Genomic DNA, 22,046 nt, shown 5'->3' on the forward strand with positions numbered 1-22,046 from the left:
CTGGTTACCATTTAAAACCTTTGAGAACCACTCTGCTACATAAACGCACTGGTTACCATTTAAACCATTGAGAACCACTCTGCTACATGAACGCACTGGTTACCATTTAAAACCTTTGAGAACCACTCTGCTACATAAACGCACTGGTTACCATTTAAACCATTGAGAACCACTCTGCTACATAAACGCACTGGTTACCATTTAAAACCTTTGAGAACCACTCTGCTACATAAACGCACTGGTTACCATTTAAACCATTGAGAACCACTCTGCTACATGAACGCACTGGTTACCATTTAAAACCATTGAGAACCACTCTGCTACATAAACGCACTGGTTACCATTTAAACCATTGAGAACCACTCTGCTACATAAACGCACTGGTTACCATTTAAAACCTTTGAGAACCACTCTGCTACATAAACGCACTGGTTACCATTTAAACCTTTGAGAACCACTCTGCTACATAAACGCACTGGTTACCATTTAAAACCTTTGAGAACCACTCTGCTACATAAACGCACTGGTTACCATTTAAACCATTGAGAACCACTCTGCTACATGAACGCACTGGTTACCATTTACCGTTGATGCCTTGCTCAACAGCGTTCGCCGAGCGTCCGTTCTCCGAGTTCCTCCGCACCCAGAAGCTGACGGACAACCTGCGGCACTTCCTGCATCATTCCATCGCCATGGTGACGGAAGACACGACCACGGAGGAGGGCCTGGCGTCCACACGTCACTTCCTGCGGTGCTTGGGTCGCTATGGAAACACACCCTTCCTGTTCCCACTGTACGGTCTGGGAGAAATCCCCCAGTGTTTCTGTAGGTGAGACATCAATCCATTGTAATAATGTTAACTATAGGGCTGCAGCTGTTGAGTATTTTCTTGGCGATTGTTCCATCGATTACTTTTCTGATTAATCAACTAATTGTTGACCTTTGATCAACTGGGTCACTCATTTTCATTCACTCAAGAAACGATTTAATGTCACTTCCTCCAGTCCGGAATTGGTAGAAACTACAATTACTTCTGCTCAAAGTTCAAACTGCTCGTAACTTAAGGATGGAGCTTCGCAATGCCAAGATAGGGATAAACAACAGTCAATTAAAATTCACAGGTAAAATATAAGAGTACCGAAGTCCTACCCGTTTTTTTCCCTTTCTGAATTATAATATTGCGTCAAATCAGAACTGTGTTCCAAAAATAACAGTGCCTCTCTCGTCTGCCAATCAATAAGAAAATGCATAGTTTCTCCTTGTTCTTTTGAATTCGTTTAAAAAAAAGATTGTGTCAGACACTGTGGTTCATTAAGTTTACAATGGGGAATAACCAGCATAGGACCCTGTCACCAAAGCGCCTTCATGGTTAATATGCTGCAAGGATCAAAGCATCTTCCACATTCTGGATTCATTCCAGAGTTTGTCAGCCACGCTGATCTTTCTACGCTAAACCCATTGACTGATTAACAACAGACAGACTGACTCCGATATGGTTACACGTTGATTGTTGGTTCTAAATATATTAATTGCCCAGTGTTACATACAATACAGACCCTGCTCCAGGCCGGGATGCCCATGACAGATACCGCGTTCGGAAAATGTGATTTTCATTGGACTGGCTGTTGAATCAATCAATCAGTCGACTATCAGCGTGTCTATATGTAGGACACACTGTTTATCTCTTGCTCAATCTGTCAGTTTTTTATAGCTGCCATTTGAAGCTTTTAAGATCTTTTAATCTTTTCTATTTCATGTCTCTTTCAAAGAAACTCAGTCTGGCAGATTATCTGCCCCGTCCGTGCATGGGAGCTTGCGTGTGCGTGTGTAGGCCTGTGTGTGTGTGTGTGTGTGTGCGTGCGTCTGTGTGTGTGTGTGTGTGTGTGTGTGTGTGTGACTAAGTACAGGCATTTCACAGCCTGTCCCTCAAGACCTAAAGTGCTAAAAGGTGACCATTGACTCGGAACACACGCACGCACGCGCGCGCGCACACACACACACACACACACACACACACACACACACACACACACACACACACACACACACACACACACACACACACACACAGGATACTGTACATAGATAGACGCACACACTGTCCCCGGCCCGATCTGCATCGCTATATCTGTAGTAGCACACTAAAAGTTTGATTAGAAGGGGAAGGGGGGACACGGTTAGGACAGAGAGAGGGAGGGAGTACTGTAGAGCGAGAGAATAGAGAGGTGAAGCAGGTGTGTATCCCATCGTTCATTTAAAAGGATGATCTCTCCCATGCTGACATCAATTTCCTACACAACCATGATTAACAACCTTTGTTCCTCCCCCTGCTCTCCTCCTCATCCCCCTGCTCCTCCTCCCCACTTTGCTCCTGCTTAAGGCTGGGTGGTGATATGACGTCAAATCAATATCGCCAGTATTTTTTAACTTTCCGCCTCGATAGCGTTTATTTCAAAAGTGAGCAGGCTTGCAGCGCGTCGTCGTGCTGTGAGCTTGTAGTTTGGCTTTTTTAGTTTTTTGCAAATTTTTTTATGCCATCATTGTTAGAACTACAATCAGACGTCCGGAGGTCATCAAAAAACAAAACAAAAAAACAACCCATATAGATGTATACATATAATATTAAATTACTCAACCCATTACCCAACCACCTTTCTTTTGACCCAGAAATATTTGTACTGCAAACTATTAGATGCTTGTTATTCAGCTTTAACTGTCCAGGCTGAAATATGAATGATATAAATACATTTTTGATTGTTGATTATTCAGTTATATGGGGGGCACGGTGGTGCAGTCTGTAGCACTGTCGCCTCACAGCTAGAAGGTCCTGTGTTTGATTCCCACTAGGGGCACTGGGGGCGTGTTCTCTCCTCTGCATCATCAGTGCCCATACCCTAGGTGGGGTTGGCGAAAGGGCCTTTCTGTGTGTTTTGCATGTTTGCATGTTCTCCCCGTGTCCCCAAGGGTAGGTACCCTCCCCCAAAAAACATCCAGTAATCCTGGTCTCTAAACTACCTCCCCCTGGCCAGCCGTAGCGCCTGATGGAGGGGAAAGGAACTGGTTGGAATAACACGCTACGCCCAACTGGGGAAGCTCCCCCCCTGTCAGGTGAAAAGCAGCGGCTTGGACGCTCGCTCATGCATTGAAGGAAGCATGAGGTCAGTCCGTTGCTCTCCCCAGGTTGGCAGAGGGAGTGTAGAGCCCAGGATTAGATATTTGACACTGGGTGAAAAAATGGGTTACAAAATCGTGGAATAAAAATTATATATAAAAAAAAGAAAATAAATTATTCAGTTATAACTAGGCCTATAAGATTTGTTCTAAATATGGGTTTTGATATATTTTCAGTTAATTGCCCAGCCATACTCCTGCTCTCCTCTCCATCCTCCATCCCCCAACTCTCCTCCTCCTCTCCTCATATTCAACGTATACACAACCGCTGTTCCTCACTCTCTCCTATACGGTTGACGGCCTATTCCTCCCTTTCTTCCTCCTCTTGGTGTCCACCACTCTCCTCCGCTCTCGGCTTGAGGATCTGTTGCATCAAGAATTTGTCTCCTCTCCTCAAAAGTGAAAAGATCAAGGAATTAGACTTTTAGATTAGGTGTTAGATCTTTAGATTATAATATTCATTAATTTGCTTCCAGACACTGGACTTTTGAAGAGGTCGATTAAAGTGGCCAGCCGTTTTAGTTTCAGCATCCAGTTTGCACAGTTTCTCGAGTCAATACACGCATGTACTGTAGTAGGATTAAGAATCACACTTAAAGATGCATGTATAGGCGCCGCGCGCCGAACACAACTCGCTGCAACACAGGCTTTAGCTTCCACCTTCAAGTAGCATGGCATTACAGCCCGCACAGAGATTACTGTTTTAACTAATGTCAATTTTCCAGGAGCACAGTATATCACACTTGAGCTGATGTCCGTGCTGATCTGTGTTTGCATTACATACTCGCAGCGGGAGCTTCCTGAGCTGACCTATGCGTCCACGGTGCCTTCCCTCACCCGAGCTGTATTGATGTCACGGTCACCTGAAAGGATTAAACGGGGACACGGTTGCGCAGTTGGTAGTCACCTCACAGCTAGGATGTCCTCCGTTCGATTCCTGCCAGAGACGCTGGGGGGTGCTGGGGGGCGTGTTCTCTCCTCCGCCTCATCAGCGCCCACCCATACCCTAGATGGGGTTTCTTTGTCGAGTTTGCATGTTCTCCCCGTTTCCCCTAGGGTAGGTACCCGCACAAAAAACATTGTGTTTGCATAGACGCCCGACAAAGCCCGATGCACCACGGTGGATTCGAGCCACAACCTCTATAGTGGTGCACAGGCTGTATCAAACTTTTAGCTTTTCTTACAGTAGGCCTAAATACATAAATAACCGATTCCAGGCCACCATTGACTCCGGCGCTGTGACGCCAGTGCCAACAGAATGCACGGGAAAGGCTGTGAAGAAGACCCTGTGAAACGCCCCGTGAATCTGAAGTAGTAATCGGCCATTTTCGCTAGCCAATATGCTAACCGCGAGGGTGCACACCACAGAAGCATGTGTTGCCTAGTGATCCAAAGAGTATCCAAAGAAATTAAACTGTCCAGAGTGCTCCCAAAAGCCTGAGGAGACTATAAAACGACCCACTTTTTTTGGGAAAGTGAAATATCCCTTTATCAAATGTGAACAAAGCAGATTCTGCCAGTATTTTTTTTTTAATTGTCCCTGGTACATATTACTCTTTGAGTTGGTGTCATAAGTGATTTTTTCATGCAATGGCAGTCTAGTGTGCATTCGTGTACACTCTAAAATGGACGTAGTGACTGTCATGGATTGTTGTTGTATTCCTGTTTTGAAGCTTTGAGTTTGGCAAATTGACCAAGCTTCTAGTGTTTTTATCGCATCTGGTGTGAATGCATCTTACAATTTACAATTTACAATTTAGGCATTTAGCAGACGCTCTTAATCCAGAGCGACTTACATTTAAGCAAGAACAAAAGCATGGGAATACATCACATAAAAGCATTTATCATGAAACATGCGTAAGCTAAGAAGGTAACAGTGGAATATCTATATGATGAAACTATACATACACTATACATAATAAACTATACATATTCACTACTATGCTATACATATGTACTATGGCGTGCTATGACTATATACAATACAATTATAGTGCTGTCTACATAACATGCTATAAGTCTGTGTCAAATGCTATCTAAGCCAAAAGAAATGCTATCTAAGGGGTTAGGGTAAGTGCTATGGGCCATGATGGAGTCTGAAAAGGTGGGTTTTCAGGCTACGGCGGAAGATTGGGAGTGATGCTGCAGTTCTGACTGCAATGGGAAGTGCATTCCACAGTTTTGGAGCCAGAAGGGAGAAGAGTTTGGGACGTGTGGAGCGTTGTCCCGGCGTTTTTAGTGAGGGTACTTCCAGTTTCCCTGCGTTGGCTGATCTGAGTGCGCGATCTTCATCTTCATCTTCAGACAACTGAGGATGTCTTCCAAGTTTTATGACTAGATGATACATGATTCCATAACCATCTTTCATATTTAAATGATTTCAGTGAACAAAACATTTGCTCCTATAATTGTCTTTAGTGTTGGCCTGTAAAATTACCAACAGGGCTAGTGTGATGCTTCTCTAGCTCGTATAGGTCATGAATATTAATGAGGAGGGTGTCGCCCCTGGCACACCTCGTTTGCATATTAGATGACTCTTGCTGGAGATTGTCACTCACATGCAAAACGCACGCATGCTCACACGCACACACGCACTCACGCATGCACACACACACACACACACACACACACACACACACACACACACACACACACACACACACACACACACACACAGCCAAGTCATTTTTACCAGAGATGTCTTACCATGGGATTCTGTGTATAATTAATTAATTTGTCATTTGAGTTTAAATATAAAAAATATGCTCAAAAGTGTGTTAATTTTATATACTAATATTTAATATTTTTGACTACCTTTTTAAATTAACATCGGAAAGATATTTTATGTATTTCATCACTACAAATCTAGTGTTACTTTATTCACGGCAAATATTAAATAATGAATAGATAGATAGAAAAGACTGACTGGACATAATTGAAACTTTTACTGTAAACTTTTTCTTTGAAATATCTGACATAAAATAAAATTATACACTATGAAATCACGAGTGTTAATTCAAATAAATGGACCTAGAAAACTGAGAATTGAATATTTGGCACCAAATGGACCTTTTTTCGAATTATTTTAATTTGTACACGCCTGAGCACACTCCTGAATGTTAACATTGAGGATTTAATGTGTAACGGTATTGCATGCCATTTCTTTTAGATGGAATACAAAGTAGCCATGTCAATTTAGATTTTAAATGTTGGCTATTCCAAAATAGTAGATCTACAAGCTTGTACATCTGCTATTTTTGAACATTTTTGTGTGAGAAGTGGATAACTGAACTACCCATTTAGAAGGCATCTGTTGACTCTGCCTCAGGTCGTAATGGGTTAAGTCAATTGATGTCAAAGTAAAAACACCTGTATTGGATTCTGTCTGCTCGGTTAATCATTTCTCCCTGGTTGGTCTGTAAATGCTGATAACCTCAGCAGGTTATTGTGTGTGTGTGTGTGTGTGTGTGTGTGTGTGTGTGTGTGTGTGTGTAAGAGTGCGTGCGTGCGTAACAATTTGTTTGTGATGTAATTTCCCGTCATCATATTTATTACAATGTTTTCTTTTAATTAAGCCGTTCCCGTATTACACACACACACACACACACACACACACACACACACACACACACACTAGTACCAGGAACATTATAGTGAGAGAGAGAGGACAGTCATCTCTGTCAACCTAGTCCTATTTTTTCACATCCTTCTCCTCTCCACCCCCCCCCCAACAGCCTTCCCCAATGTAAAAAAACTGGCACGCCAAATTAAAAAGGTTTAAAAAGATCTAAAGGTTTGACGCATGAATGCACACACATGCACGTAGACACACACGCACACACACACACACACACACACACACACACACACACACACACACACACACACACACACGCACATACTGTACAGACACACACGTATACACAGGGCGTCATTAACATGAGCTGACAGACATTTAGATTGCTATTAGCTTTTAATTAAGTGTGTGTGTGTGTGTGTTGGTTTGTCTATGGATGCCTCAAGACGTGGCCTCAGTCAGGACCCCTCTGTGAACCCCGACCCTGCAGACTCGCACGCACGCACGCACGCACGCACGCACGCACGCACGCACGCACGCACGCACAGACACACACAGACACGCAGACATTTAATCTCCCAGACGAGATGACAGTATAAGAACCTTTGTGTGTGTGTGTGTGTGTGTGTGTGTGTGTGTTTCCATATACAGGACACATCACACACACCCTGACCCACTGCACGCGTGCGTGCGCTGCAAGCACTCTTTGATTTATGAAGTGTGCCATAATTTGATAATGTTATTAATTAGAGGAGAGAGAGAGAGAGAGAGAGAGAGAGAGAGAGAGAGAGAGAGAGAGAGAGAGAGAGAGAGAGAGAGAGAGAGAGGAGAGAAAAGAAAACAAAGGACCAGGAGAAGAGAGATGGAGTAAGAACAGAACTAGGGCTGCATTGTTTTCTTAGCCATTATTGTATCCATTACTTTGTCCCGTTTATTGAATACTCAAGAAGTACATTCTTGATTATTCAAGAATGTGTGTGCGTGTCTGGTAGATTTGTTCCTGTTACTTAGTTGAAATAACGGTTAACATGGACTTGGTTGGTTGTGGTGACAATTTGAAGTCGGGCCTTAAACCCATTAAAACTACGTAGGAAAGCACCTGTGTCATTTTTAGAACATGGGTTTAAAATAGCAGATAGCTTGTACTGTACATCTGCTATTGAAAAGTGTTGTGTCCAGGGCGCTCCACCAGGCGTCGGAGACGCCAAGAACCGGTAAAAATAATACTAGCGAAGCTGGATGCATTATAAACTAATTACTCTGCCAATGTCGTGTGACTGTAATCTGTGACTTTTAACTACAAGCTCATAGCGCGGCACCGAGTGCCGTGCTATGAGCTTGTAGGTCTGCTATTTTTGAAAAGTGTTGAAAATATTGTGCAAATCTTTGAATATTCTTTCAGAGTGAACGTTTTGAACTCAAGTCTTTGCTACTGGGGTCCCTGGAACAATATATTTTCAGATGGGGGTAGGCGGCCAGTTAAATTTTTTGGGGTCCTTGACAGAACGATTGACATAGAAACATGGGTTTTTCAGAAAACTGTTAGAATTTAGAAGGCATTTGTAGAATCGTCTAAAACGATTGGACCACTCCTCTATTTGTAGAATCGTCCTCAGGTCTAAATGGGTTAATAAAACTCGTCCAATGTCGTCCTTAGCAGAAAATGAGTTAAATAGTCTCTTTAGAAACGTGCACATTCAACTACATTGTTCCGGGGGGCACATTGTCAGAAACCCAAGGGGCCGTTGGTCAGACTTATTTTTACAACTGGGCCGGTCCAACTTTATTGGGGAGCCGGATTTGGCCTGGGTTCACCAGTTGAATAGCCCTGGCTGCCCTGCTGTATACACTTAAGGGCCTTTTCAAACGTGAAGCGATATAACGTGCCTATAGTTCATTTTCAACGAGACCTGCGTTTTTGCACGGGGCACTGGGGAGCAGTCGCGGTGCGATAACGCAAGCGTATTTACGCGAGCGCGGTCCCGTGAATTTGTTGCACGCGTGCTCATTTCGTGCACACGCCCACGACTCACCAGACCTGGTTACTGTTTGGCTTTTTTTTTTCGCTTGCGTTGTTGCCTTGTCTGAGCAGACCTGGAGGAGACCTGTCGTTGATCCAGGCAACAACGCCTGCGTTCCTCGCTTCCCGTTTGAAAGGCCCTTTATACTGTATGTTTGTTTGTTTACTGTTGAGTGGGAAAACAATGTTGCACAGTCAATAAGCTAATCATCTGAGGACCCCCCAAAATAATTTGGGGACCCCCAGTTTGGGAACCACTGCTCTACAACACAGAGGGCTGAAACGCAACGCTCTGCAGTCTGCACTGGAAAGGGAGAGGTCCAGCAGGTCTTTCCCATAGGCACAGCTCAAGAATTCACATGGACATGGCCCCTTACTCTGTGTGTGTGTGTGTGTGTGTGTGTGTGTGTGTGGGTGTGTGGGTGTGTGGGTGTGTGGGTGTGTGTGTGTGTGTGTGTGTGTGTGTGTGTGTGTGCGCGTGCGTGCACGCGCGCTTTCCAGAATGTCTGCTGTGTTTGGAGGGATCTACTGTCTCCGTCATTCCATCCAGGGTTTGGTGATCGACAAAGACAACAAGTAAGAAATCTTTGTTTTAAATATAATGGCTCTAATCATGACTTTATTGTGTGCCGTGATTCCCCCCCCCCCCCCACCCTAAAACATGATCATCAGGTATTATTATTATTTAAGGAGGAATACATTTTTCTAAAAAAGTGTACAGTATTTGTTAAAAATTACGTTTTTATGTGGACACGCCCACCAGTTCATTACGTATGCCTGGTTTGCCTGGTGGGTGGTGATGGGCGGTGATCCACCTGAACTGAAGCCGCACCCATAGCTGTGGTTTTATGATAAAGGGGGTGGGGGTTAGGGGAGGGGATGATATTGTGATGTCACTATATCACATACCAACCACACCAAGGGGTCTAATGAAGTACTGTCACCTCATAAACACATACTAAAATCACAGCACTCCATCTTTAACAATAGAGACAACATCGGCCGGATGGAAACCTTGCTATTGTTAAAATGTCATTGGTTAAATATGTAAAAAATTAGAAAAAGCCAATGGTGCCGGAGATTAGCTGTTTACGGACACACGGGCGGATGGACAGACGGAGTGCATAACATACTCTGCCCTTGCCTTCGGCCTGGTGGAGACAACAAGCAAACATACTTTCACTTTAATAATGTTTCAAAAATAGAGAAAATGAACAATCTACAAGCTGACAATAGGTGACTGGTCGATGCCCTCTGAACTTGTAGATCGATAGATTGGCAATGTTATGTTGGCAAAGCAAGGTATTGATTTATCAAACAAAAAAGGTGAAATACGGAGATACAAGGTTTCTTCCCAAAAGCAACTATTTGTTTTGAGAGAGACTTACCCCAGGCCAGCATCATCCATATTCTGAGACAATCTTTGCAGAAAATTGCAAATCTACAAGCTCACAATGTTTCGCAATGTTGTGAGCTTGTAGATCAGCTATTTTCTGCAAGAGACGCCATCATACTAAATAGTATGGCTTAAGTTTAGGAGGGTGAGACAGAGCGTGCGATGTGAGTGAGAGTGAGACAGAATCTACTTTGCTCTGTGTTGAGTGATGCAGCATTTAATTTTAACTTGTTAATTGATTTTCATCAAGCCAAGAGAACAAAGGCGTTGTGTGTGTGTGTCTAAATTAATCAGTTAGCCAGGAGAGAGAGAGAGACACACACACACACACACACACACACACACACACACACACACACACACACACACACACACACACACAGTAACGACCTCTTAACTAGATTGTTGACATAACCCTGAGATGAAAGGAGAAAATGAGCGTGTGTGCGTGTCCGTGTGCGTGCGTGTGTGCCCGTCCGTTGATATATTGAGTGCGTGTCTTTCATCTTGGCTGGTGGGCAGGTTGCAGTAAATGAGTTGTCAAAGCTGTTTTGTACCGCTGACCCACATCTGACAGAGACAACTCACTGTGTTCAGTACTGTCTGTCTGGAACTAAACAATTCACTGTGTTCAGTACTGTCTCTGGAAGTAAACAGTTCACTGTGTTCAGTACTGTCTCTGGAACTAAACAGTTCACTGTGTTCAGTACTGTCTGTCTGGAACTAAACAGTTCACTGTGTTCAGTACTGTCTGTCTGGAACTAAACAGTTCACTGTGTTCAGTACTGTCTGTCTGGAACTAAACAGCTCACTGTGTTCAGTACTGTCTGTCTGGAACTAAACAGCTGATAATTTATGTTACAGAACACAACATTCTGATTTGAATCCTGAAATTGAGTCATAATTCTAAGCATGATACTATAGTATAGGCAAATACTATAGATGGATGGAAGGCTAGATGGATGGATACTGTAGATAGATACTGTAGTGTAGATAGATAATGAATCAGTCAGAGGCAAAGCAGTGTAAGTGTCTCTGTGTGTGTGACCTTTCTTAAGAGCAGACATAGTCAGGTAATTTATGATCAGCGAAATATGCAATTTATGGAGAGGAAATTAACATCATAACTTAATCTCTCCTCTGTCCTCCCCTCCTCAGTCCTATCCTCTGTTCTCCTTTCTTTTCTTCTGTTCTTTTTCTCTTCTCTTCCCCCTCCCCTCTCCTCTTCTTCTATCATCCCATCTTCTCTTCTCTTCCACCCTGTTATGATGGACGATGCTTACCTTGACAAAGAGAGAAAGTGTGTGTGACTGTGTGTGTGTGCCTGTGTGTGTGTGTGTGTGTGTGTGTGTGTGTGTGTGTGTGTGTGTGTGTGTGTGTGTGTGTGTGTGTGTGTGTGTGTGTGTGTGCACGCGCGTATGCGCGGCGTGCGCACAGCCCGTGACATCCATGCTTCAGTGCTCCTTTCTTTGATGCTCTCTCTCTCTCTCTCTCTCTCTCTCTCTCTCTCTCTCTCTCTCTCTCCCCCCTTCCCCTTATTCTGTCTCTTGGTCATTATTTACTACCTGCTTGACTGACTGACTGACTGATTAAATGACTGATTTGTTGACTGAGTTACTGTCGGGGCCTTGGATCATCATGGCCAAGTATACACGATAAAATAATTACAATTATTACTACAAAAAAAGGTTTCTAATGGACACTGCTAAGCACTAGGTACTGTAGGTCGCTAGATAATCAATCGTTGATTGAACAGGGAAAGCATGCGTGTGTGGTGTAGGTGACAGGACGGTCTGTCTACGTCACTATGTCAAAGTCCCCGGTTTGATTCCTGATGTTTGCACTACAAAAAATACAGTTAAATAAATAATAAATAAATAAAGGCTCAACAATGATGTTAATGTTTCTAGCTGTCAACCTGCAGCTAGAAGTCCACTATCCACTATCAGAGATTATCAAGGTATAATAATAATATGAGAATAATATGATAAAGATCAATTAAAAACAATGTAAAGACATAATAAAACTATATACCTAAAACATAGTAAACAAAATATTCACCCATTTTCTATTTTTAAGGTGCCTAGAGCTGGAAATACATACATACAGTAGTGCGGTAGAACTAACCCTCAAATGAATGAAATATAACTAAAATTAACTATTGTTAATGTTTAAAGGGCAGTTATAGCTTATGGCCAACTGTACCCAATGACGCCAGTGGAAAAGGCTAACAATACTAGATACGTATGTTCTGCACACAGAGGACACCTTCATGTCTGACTGGCTGGATGACTGCTGGACTGCTGAGCCGCTTGACTGACTGACTCACTCACTCACTTATTGACTGACTGACTGACTGACTGGCTGACTTGGCTGACTTGTGTGTGTGTATGTGTGTGTGTGTGTGTGTGTGTGTGTGTGTGTGTGTGCGGATGCGGGTGCGTGCATGCGTCCCTTAGTCCATCTATCAGTCCATTGGTTCGACTGAAGGTCTCCTTACAAGTAAATAAATCTTTATTTACATACTCACCCTGTCTGTCTGTCTTCTGCCTTTGACTCTCCACTTGCACTTGTCTGTCTGTCTGTCCGTCCGTCTACTAACTACGTATATGTGTATGCATACACTTTGTGTGTCAATGACCTTCCAGCAAAAGTGAGGGGTGTGTGTGTGTGTGTGTGTGTGTGTGTGTGTGTGTGTGTGTCTCCCCCCATCCTCCTTGTTATGTCAGAAGGTTATGGATGAGCTTTTATGCGCATCATTATTCCCAATAATAGGTTTTGGTAGAGTGTGTGTGAGTGTGAGACACCCTTGGAAAGGCCACCAACCAAAAACAGACATGGGGGACGGGGCCGTTTGAGAGAAGCCTTAAAAATTTTGGAGACACACACGTATGCTGTGTACTACGTAGCATCTTTTTGTGTGGTGTGTATTATACACAAAACAATTAGTTACAAAACAATAATCTTCCTTTGTTGAGTCATGTAAACATTGAGAATTTCAACCATGTCAAATGTTTTTTTCTTCGTTGCATAGTATATCTAAAATGTGGAATTAACCTAAAATGTGGAATTTAACTGAAGACATTCAAAATGTTTTTTAGTTACATGTTCGTAGATTGGAAACTGATGATGTACAACCTCACACCATGTTGTAATGAATTTTGTTTCGAGCTTGAACTGTAGATCTGCTATTTTTGCTATTTTTCAAAATGTAAGCTCTATTATGTAATTTATGTTCAGTCAATATAAAATTATATATTTTTTGGTCTCCCTGCTCTTCCATTGAGACATTTAGATCATGTGTCTAGGTTGGACACGACCTTTGACACGACCCTGCTTCTGGTTTGACACCGATTTTGACCTTAAGGTCAAAATTCAATTCCTCCCCTGAGAACGCAGGCAGCCTCTATTAGTTCAATTGTAAAAACTTCTCTTGTGCAGGAGACCCGTGTTCAGAACCCAGGTAGAACAGGAAAGTAGTGCAGCTTTAACTAAGACTATTTTAACCCATAAAGTTGAAGTTGGAAGAGTTGTTTTAATCTGGGTGTCAGTGTCAGTTAAAAACAAAGTTAGAGCTGTGCTTGATAATCAAGTCATTCAATTATAATAGATTTGCCTGTCAAGGACCTGACATAAAAATATAACAAGACAACAGCCTGGTTCGTTATGTTGTCTGGGCCTGATCCATGGGGTTGCATTGTCAAAGCAACTGCCGTAGTACCAAACGAGTAATTCTAAGCGTGATGCTGATTCTGTTGTCCCCTCCCCCTTCTAGGTGCAAGGCCGTGATTGACAGTCGAGGTCTGCGAATCAGCTGTAGCCATTTTGTGGTGGAGGATGGCTGTGTTGGGGAAGGGCAGAAGACAAGGGCCACACCCACTAGGTGAATATTAGCCAATCGTTCTCATTCACTCTTACATTCACTTGTGTTAGGTAGTTAAAGGTCTCATGACATCTACATTTTTTCTTTTTATTATTTATTATTATGACTTCAATTACACCCCAAAAACTGGAGCTTTTAACTTTCAGTGGATTTTCTGTGGTCTGGGCTTTACTGAATAATTCGGCTCAGAAAAGTGATTTGATTTGCCTGTGGACTGGTGAATCACAGTCCTCTAATCCTGCCCCCTTTCCTCCCAGCTCCTCCCCTCCCCTATCCTTCTTCCCCAGGGGGAAATCAGCATGTCATGCATGGGACCTTTATTGTTGCAAATAATTGCAACCCATTAACTCAGAGTTCTACTGCTGGTTAACTATCCTTATGCATTAAAGTTCTCAGTCGCCACGACTGATTTCATTTCAGTCATTTGGATTCCATAGAAAATAGTTTATCTACAAACTCACAAACAGTGGCATGCAGAGACATTTTGAGGGGCAGGTGCTCAAGTGGAAAGATAATGGCATCTTGTGTGGCGTGTGGAACCACTGGCTACCGCTGCCTTAAGTGTGTGAGATTTATACAGGCACACAACTAAAGCAGTGGTTCTCAATCAGTGAGGGTCCCCAGCTAAATGATGTTGAGTTGGTAACCAAATGCACCATTATAGATCTTTAAGTGGCGGAATAATGAATTAATACCTGGGAGTTAATGTGTTCAAACATATGTTTTTAGTGTGTATAATTTGCCTCTGTATTGGGTAATGAGTGCACACGAAGTACCGATTATACAGTAGTATGTTAACCCAATCTGTGCCAGGAACATCAGGTTTACGTTTATCACAACATCACTCGTCCTTTTTGTTGGATTGGTTCACGGCACTCAGTGTTATAGGTAAATGTAATAATGTACGAACTGTATCTGTGTGTTTCAATTAGTTTGACTTTGTATCTCCAGGAGCATTTCCAGAGTTGTTCTCATCACAGATGGTTCTGTTCTTCCCAGCGAATCAGAACAACAGGTAACCAGTGGCACTTATGAAACCATATTTATTATTAAGGGCCCCCGACAGGGGGGGCCCTAAAAATATATATATATATAATATTAATAATTATTTGCAAAAATTGCAATCCAATTCAAGTGAGATTTATGTTTAGTTATTGTACATTTATCTGCACTGCAGACAGTGATCAGTATTTTACCCACTTTGGGCGGGAACCCCGTTTGGTGTTAGCATTACGCTATGCTTTAGCTATTGAAAAATAGCAGATCTACAAGCTCATAGCTCGGCACCGAGTGGCGCACTACGAGCTTGTAGGTCTGCTATTTTTGAAAAATCGAAGAACCACTGACATAGAAACGTAGCTTTTTCAGAAAACTGTCAGGATGTAGAAGACATTTTTAAAATCTGATCTCAGGTCAAAAGATCACATCCGTGTGAAGTGAGGGGCGCTCTAATCATCGTACATCATCATCAACAATGGTGGTCCCTTATTGGCCAAGGGTTCCCACCGACATGCATATGCCGATTTTGCTCTGACATATATGACGTAAAAACAATAGCTGTTTGGCGCCCCTCCAAAAAGAAGAAGAAGAAATGTGTTTCATCATTTAACAAAAGTGAAATGACTAAATTCATCACCAGAACAAGGACGCCATCGTCTTTGAGTCCTGAGATCATTATCATTTCGAGAGAGAGAGGGAGAGAGAGATTGAAATGGAGTGATAGATTCAGGCAGAGCAAGAGAAAGAGAAATGGAGAAAGCAATCTCAATTACTGAAGACAGAGGGAGAAAATCCTCAAATGAATTGCTCTGCCTCAACCTTACACGCACGCACGCACGCACTCCCGACACACACACTCACACACACGCACACACACACACACACACACACACACACACACACACACACACACACACACACACACACACACACACACACACACACACACACACACACACACACACACACACGCACACACACACACACAGTGTCGCCTAATTAGGTGAGAGTTAAATATTGAAATATCAAATTAGGTTTGGTCAGGGAGAATTATTATATTTCATTTATCTTGTCTGTGTGTGTCTGAGAGAGAGCGAGAACCAGATTAGTTTCATGTTATTAGTGAACACTGCAGGGCAGGCTAACACGCCCCCACCACCCCCCCCCCCCCCCCCCCACACACACACACACACACACATACTTACGTTTAGCTTCCACCCTAGTTAAACTTGACGTCTTTCTCCTTTTGCCTCTTACTCCATTCCTCCCTCTCTGGTACCGTTTCACCGTTTGTCTGTGTGTCTGTGTCCTTCTGTCTGTATAACTGTCTGTCTAGTGTCTATTGTCCACTGTCTTTCTGTCCCCACTCTTTGGAATCACCTTCCTCTGACATTAAGAAACGCAGTCAGTTCATTCCTTTAACCCATTTTGACCTGGGAACGATTCTATACATTTCTTCTAAATCCTGACAGTTTTCTGAAAAAGCTATGTTTCTGTGTCAGTCATTCTTCGATTTTTCAAAAATAGCAGACCTACAAGCATCAGTATGATATGTCATAGTACTGATATCCTGTGCAGGATCTCCATTTATATGGAGCCATTTCGACTGACTTCGCACTCGGCACATCACTCCATCGGGTCATTGGCGATCGGTCAGACGGTTCTATAGATATGCAGGGACACCGGGTCGGACGGTTCTATAGATATGTGGGGACACCGGGTCAGACGTTTCTATAGATATGTGGGGACACCGGGTCAGACGGTTCTATAGATATGTGGGGACACCGGGTCAGACGGTTCTATAGATATGCAGGGACACGGGGTCAGACGGTTCTATAGATATGTGGGGACACCGGGTCAGACGGTTCTATAGATATGTGGGGACACCGGGTCAGACGGTTCTATAGATATGCGGGGACACCGGGTCAGACGGTTCTATAGATATGTGGGGACACCGGGTCAGACGGTTCTATAGATATGTGGGGACACAGGGTCAGACGGTTCTATAGATATGTGGGGACACCGGGTCAGACGGTTCTATAGATATGTGGGGACACCGGGTCAGACGGTTCTATAGATATGTGGGGACACCGGGTCAGACGGTTCTATAGATATGTGGGGACACCGGGTCAGACGGTTCTATAGATATGTGGGGACACCGGGTCAGACGGTTCTATAGATATGTGGGGACACCGGGTCAGACGGTTCTATAGATATGCGGGGACACCGGGTCAGACGGTTCTATAGATATGTGGGGACACCGGGTCAGACGGTTCTATAGATATGTGGGGACACGGGGTCAGACTGTTCTATAGATATGTGGGGACACCGGGTCAGACGGTTCTATAGATATGTGGGGACACGGGGTCAGACGGTTCTATAGATATGTGGGGACACGGGGTCAGACGGTTCTATAGATATGTGGGGACACCGGGTCAGACGGTTCTATAGATATGTGGGGACACCGGGTCAGACGGTTCTATAGATATGTGGGGACACGGGGTCAGACGGTTCTATAGATATGCGGGGACACCGGGACAAACATGCACGCATGCAGACAGACCAATTGAGCTCTCCATATGCCCATACAGTATGTGCATTGTTGTCGGATCAGCGGTTCTCGCCCGCCCTTATCCGCCAATCCGACCATCACTCCGAACATCACTCCCTCGGGTCCCCTGCGATACGCACGTCAAGGTTGAACTTGGTTCGGGTGGACGGTGGTGGAGTTATGTGGGGGACACGCACGCAGACGCAGAGATACTGCGTTCATACTGTACATAGATTCCATTCTTTGTACGGCACATCGTTTTGAGAGGCGATACTTTACCTGTCTGTCTGTCTCTCTTGTCTGTCTGTCTGTCTGTCTGTAGGTATCTTTAGTGTCAATTCCACCAGTAGAACCAGGTGGTCCAGTGGCGAGGCTGGTAGAACTCTGCTCCTCCACCCAGACATGTATACCTGGAACCTGTAAGTACAACCTCCCCCCCCCCCCCATCTACACTGAAGTATTTAAATGGACTCGTTATCGACTCCATTTGGTTACATTTGTACGCTCTCAGAGTTACAGACGCCTAAGGGTCCATTGGTTCCAAACACTTGGCTGAGGAGCGCCCCCTGGAATCCCCCCAAGCACCCCTGGGGTCCCCGGACCCCACTTTGAGAACCACTGCACTACACGCCCACAATACAGCACAATGCAGCAGTAATCATTTAAAAAGTTAACTTTTAAATCTGCAGAAGCCCAGGATGACATATTATTAACGTACCTTACTACCACTAATAACAAACATATTTCACATAATATATCAGTGCGAGACGTTCCCTTTAAATTAGGGTAGTGAGAAATTAGCGTAAAACTCCTCCTCTGTCCTTGAGGTGAAAAACAACATAACTGATTAATCAACCACCTATGGCAGGAAATGAACGGATCATTTGTAATCCGCAAAGCAGGCAAGAAAAGATGATCACTGATAAATGATGTACACGATATCATCTTCTGGAGTTAAGGCAAGAGGGGACAGAAAGCTAGAGAGCAGGAAGAGAGAGTGTGTGTGTGTGTGTGTGTGTGTGTGTGTGTGTGTGTGTGTGTGTGTGTGTGTGTGTGTGTGTGTGTGTGTGTGTGGGGGGGTGTGTGGTGTGTGTGTGTGTGTGTGTGTGTGTTCCGCTTGTCAGATCCACATCATCAGGATGCCACAGTATGATTGGTTACTCAACTATCAGGCCAGAACGACTTTTAAGACAACACACTAAACCCTATTTATCTCAATACACACACACACACACACACAGTCACACACACACACACACACACAAAGCAGAAGCATTGGCTTTGTCCTTAAATTCCATCCTTTGGTGATTGCTCTTGACTCAAAATGTGATTGCTCTTGACTTGACGCGCACACGCGCGCGCGCAGACACACACACACACACACACACACACACACACACACACACACACACACACACACACACACACACACACATCATTGGGCAAAGATAATGATGAGTTTGCAGTACTGTGTTTGGAAAGATGGATTGATAGACTTAAGCAATAATACATGAGAGGCAGGCAGGGCTATCTGTGAGATGTTGCCACTGATGTGCTAGGGTCACACTTCAGTCTACTACATATTATAGTACGATCTTTAGTGTATTATTGCCATTATAGCACCAGATTCATTGTTCAGCTCATGCTTATTAATATGTATTTGATACTGCAGCTTATCAGGAGATGTTGGCACTCATTAGACCTGGCCTTTCAGCCAATCATTATGCGAGGTGGTTGTGGTATATGGAAGGATAGATCTTTCTCTGTTTTTATTTTATTTATTGCAACTAATAGTTAAATTATTCGGCAGATCTAGTCCACCTCACCTGTCAGTCAGTCGGCTCCGCCTACCAAGACCTGTCGCCGGTGGTTACCAGGCTATTCCAAACGCCAGAGTCCCAAGATCAAGGTACACGCACAAACGCACGCACGTGCACACACTCATTTCATTTAAAGATGTTTTTTGGGCTTTTTCTGCCTTTATTGATAGGTTGAAAGTAGTCTGACAGGAAATGGGGAGAGAGATGGGGGTTCTAATAATAATAATCTCGGTCTAGGATCATAGGTGAACCCAGAACCTAAATAATCTGTACATTGTACACTATACAGCCTATGGGATGCCAGGTCAATTCATGGACCTGGCATCTGTCTAAATTGCATGGCATCTAAATTTTAACATTTGCATAAGACTGCATGGTCGTCATGGCTAGGTCAAGTTTTACGAGCTTTCATCTTTTCTCTCCATCGTGTGCCTCATCTTTCTGTCTCCCTCTCTCTCTCTCTCTGTGTCTCTCTCTCTCTCTCTCTCTCTGTCTCTCTCTACCTCTCTCTCTCTCTCTCTCTCTCTCTCTCTCTCTCTCTCTCTCTCATTCTCTTTCTCTCTCTGCACTCTCACTCATTCTGATGAATGAATGAACGATAATCTAATAACCATCCAGGTAACTTTCTTTCTGACCTGTTCTGCACCAGTGCTCAGTCCTCCATCTCTACCTCCTTGCCTGTCTCCTTCCCTCGATCCTTTCCTCCCTTTTTTCTCTGTCTGCAGAACTATTCTTTTTTCATACACCGTAATTCTAATGTGAACAACCTCTGAGATTATATGCACGCAATGCAGCACACACACACACACACACACACACACACACACACACACACACACACACACACACACACGTGCGTGTGTGGTATGTTGTCACTGTCGGGTAGAAACCTTGTATCTCCATATTTCAACATTTTATGTTTTTTCTTAAATAATGCCTTACTTCTTCACTCATACGAGTGTCACACAAATGTAGTGCATTTAGCAGACCCACACGTTCACAGCTCGTCACATTGAGACGTGGTGTGACCTTGTAGGTCGGCTATTCGCCTTTTGTTTTTAAATAATAATAAAAATGGAACGGTATTGAATCTAACCTTTTCCCAAAAGAGGATGCAGCGGTGTACATGGCACTACAACACTGTGTGGACGTGCCCTGCTGACCAAATCTTTCTAGTTGTTATTAAAATAACCAAATGAGCCAAATATTAAAATAATTGCTAAAAGTGGAGTATGTGAAATGGAACCAGTGATAATTACCAACTGTAAACCTGAGGTGTACACATTTTATGTGTTACAGTGTGTAGAATGTTGTATAATAATTAAGTTTTGTTATTTTCTTGTTTGGATAGTTTTCTTGTCTTTGTACTGCATCAATGTGGTGCGTTTTGAGCTTGTAGCAGAAAGAAGACACCGGGGCAAACTCAGACAACTGAAGACTTTCTTTTATCAACGGCGTTAATGGCAAAGATGTTTGTGGAGTTTGCTCCGGGGCCTTCTTTCTTCATGCCTCACACGTCCTGCTCCTGAGATGCACAGGACCAGCCTGGACCTGGCTTGAGACACGCTGGAACCTCCCATTGTAGATCAGCTAATCCCAACAGCTACTCTATGTTGGCCAGTATAAATAAGTATAAATCAGTCTTTAGATGACATGGCTGACTAATACGCTCTAGAGAGAGAGAGAGAGAGAGAGAGAGAGATATGGAAACAAAAGGAATAAAGAGCATCAGACGGTTTGTGGGAAGCGGTCTGTTCTCGGGCAGGTTCTCGCTTTCTCTGCGTGTGTGGCCACCCAGAGCGCAGCTGTATGCTAATCTGACATTTGTCACATCTGTGTGACACTCCTGAGTGTGAGAGAGAGAGATTGTGTGTGTGTGTGTGTGTGTGTGTGTGTGTGTGTGTGTGTGACTGACATTTTAAAACCACATTCGTCTTGCTACACCTCCCCTCTCTAGCTTTCTTTTCTTCCTTCCCTTCACTTATTCTCCTCTCCCGCCTGTCCTCTCTTCACATTCTTTACTTCTCCGCTCCCCTTACCTCCATCTCTCCTCCATGTCTCTCCTCTTCTCTTCTCTTCTCTTCTCTTCTCTTCTCTTCTCTTCTCTTCTCTTCTCTTCTCTTCTCTTCTCTTCTCTTCTCTTCTCTTCTCTTCTCTTCTCTTCTCTTCTCTTCTCTTCTCTTCTCTTCTCTCACCCCCTCTCTTCTGCTATCCTAAACAGATCAAACTCTGTCAAACAGTGTTCCAGTTAAACGTACCTGTATTCTAATTGACATTTGACTAATGGCCACTCTGACATTTTACAACGGACACCTCTCTCTTTTCCACTCTCCCTCACTCTCTCTGTTCTCTCTTTTTTCCTTATTATTTTTAAAGGGTAATATTAGAAACAGACTTGTAAACCTCTCTCTCTTTCTTCCCTCCGTCCTCTCGCCATCAGAGACATAGCTATCATGCTGGGTAGCTATTTAGCTTAGCTCACTAAAATGTCAAATTTACACAGACAAATGGAAGCCTGGCAGGGACAAACGGAGCGGTGTTGAACTGCCCGTCCTTCTAATGCATTTCTAGCCCCGCTAGGAGAGAGCACTGGGCCCTATTTGGCAGTGTCGGTCAGCCGGCTTGGCGG

At 43.7% G+C, this 22,046-nt stretch overlaps 1 protein-coding gene across 1 annotated transcript in view; it reads left to right on the forward strand.

Moving 5' to 3' along the window:
- The window catches only part of chm (CHM Rab escort protein), a gene marked incomplete at its 3' end in the record, with an annotated part of 50,393 nt that overhangs the window by 20,310 nt on the left and 8,037 nt on the right, over nt 1–22,046 (forward strand). Inside the window, exons 10-15 of the mRNA XM_083759647.1 lie at nt 607–829; nt 9,270–9,344; nt 13,940–14,047; nt 14,999–15,062; nt 17,920–18,016; nt 19,408–19,506. Coding sequence (XP_083615773.1) covers nt 607–829; nt 9,270–9,344; nt 13,940–14,047; nt 14,999–15,062; nt 17,920–18,016; nt 19,408–19,506 — 666 coding nt within the window. The remainder of the gene's footprint in view (nt 1–606; nt 830–9,269; nt 9,345–13,939; nt 14,048–14,998; nt 15,063–17,919; nt 18,017–19,407; nt 19,507–22,046) is intronic.

The sequence above is a fragment of the Protomyctophum parallelum genome, assembly GCF_964188405.1.
Source record: "Protomyctophum parallelum genome assembly, chromosome: 1".
Classification (NCBI taxonomy): Eukaryota; Metazoa; Chordata; class Actinopteri; order Myctophiformes; family Myctophidae; genus Protomyctophum; species Protomyctophum parallelum.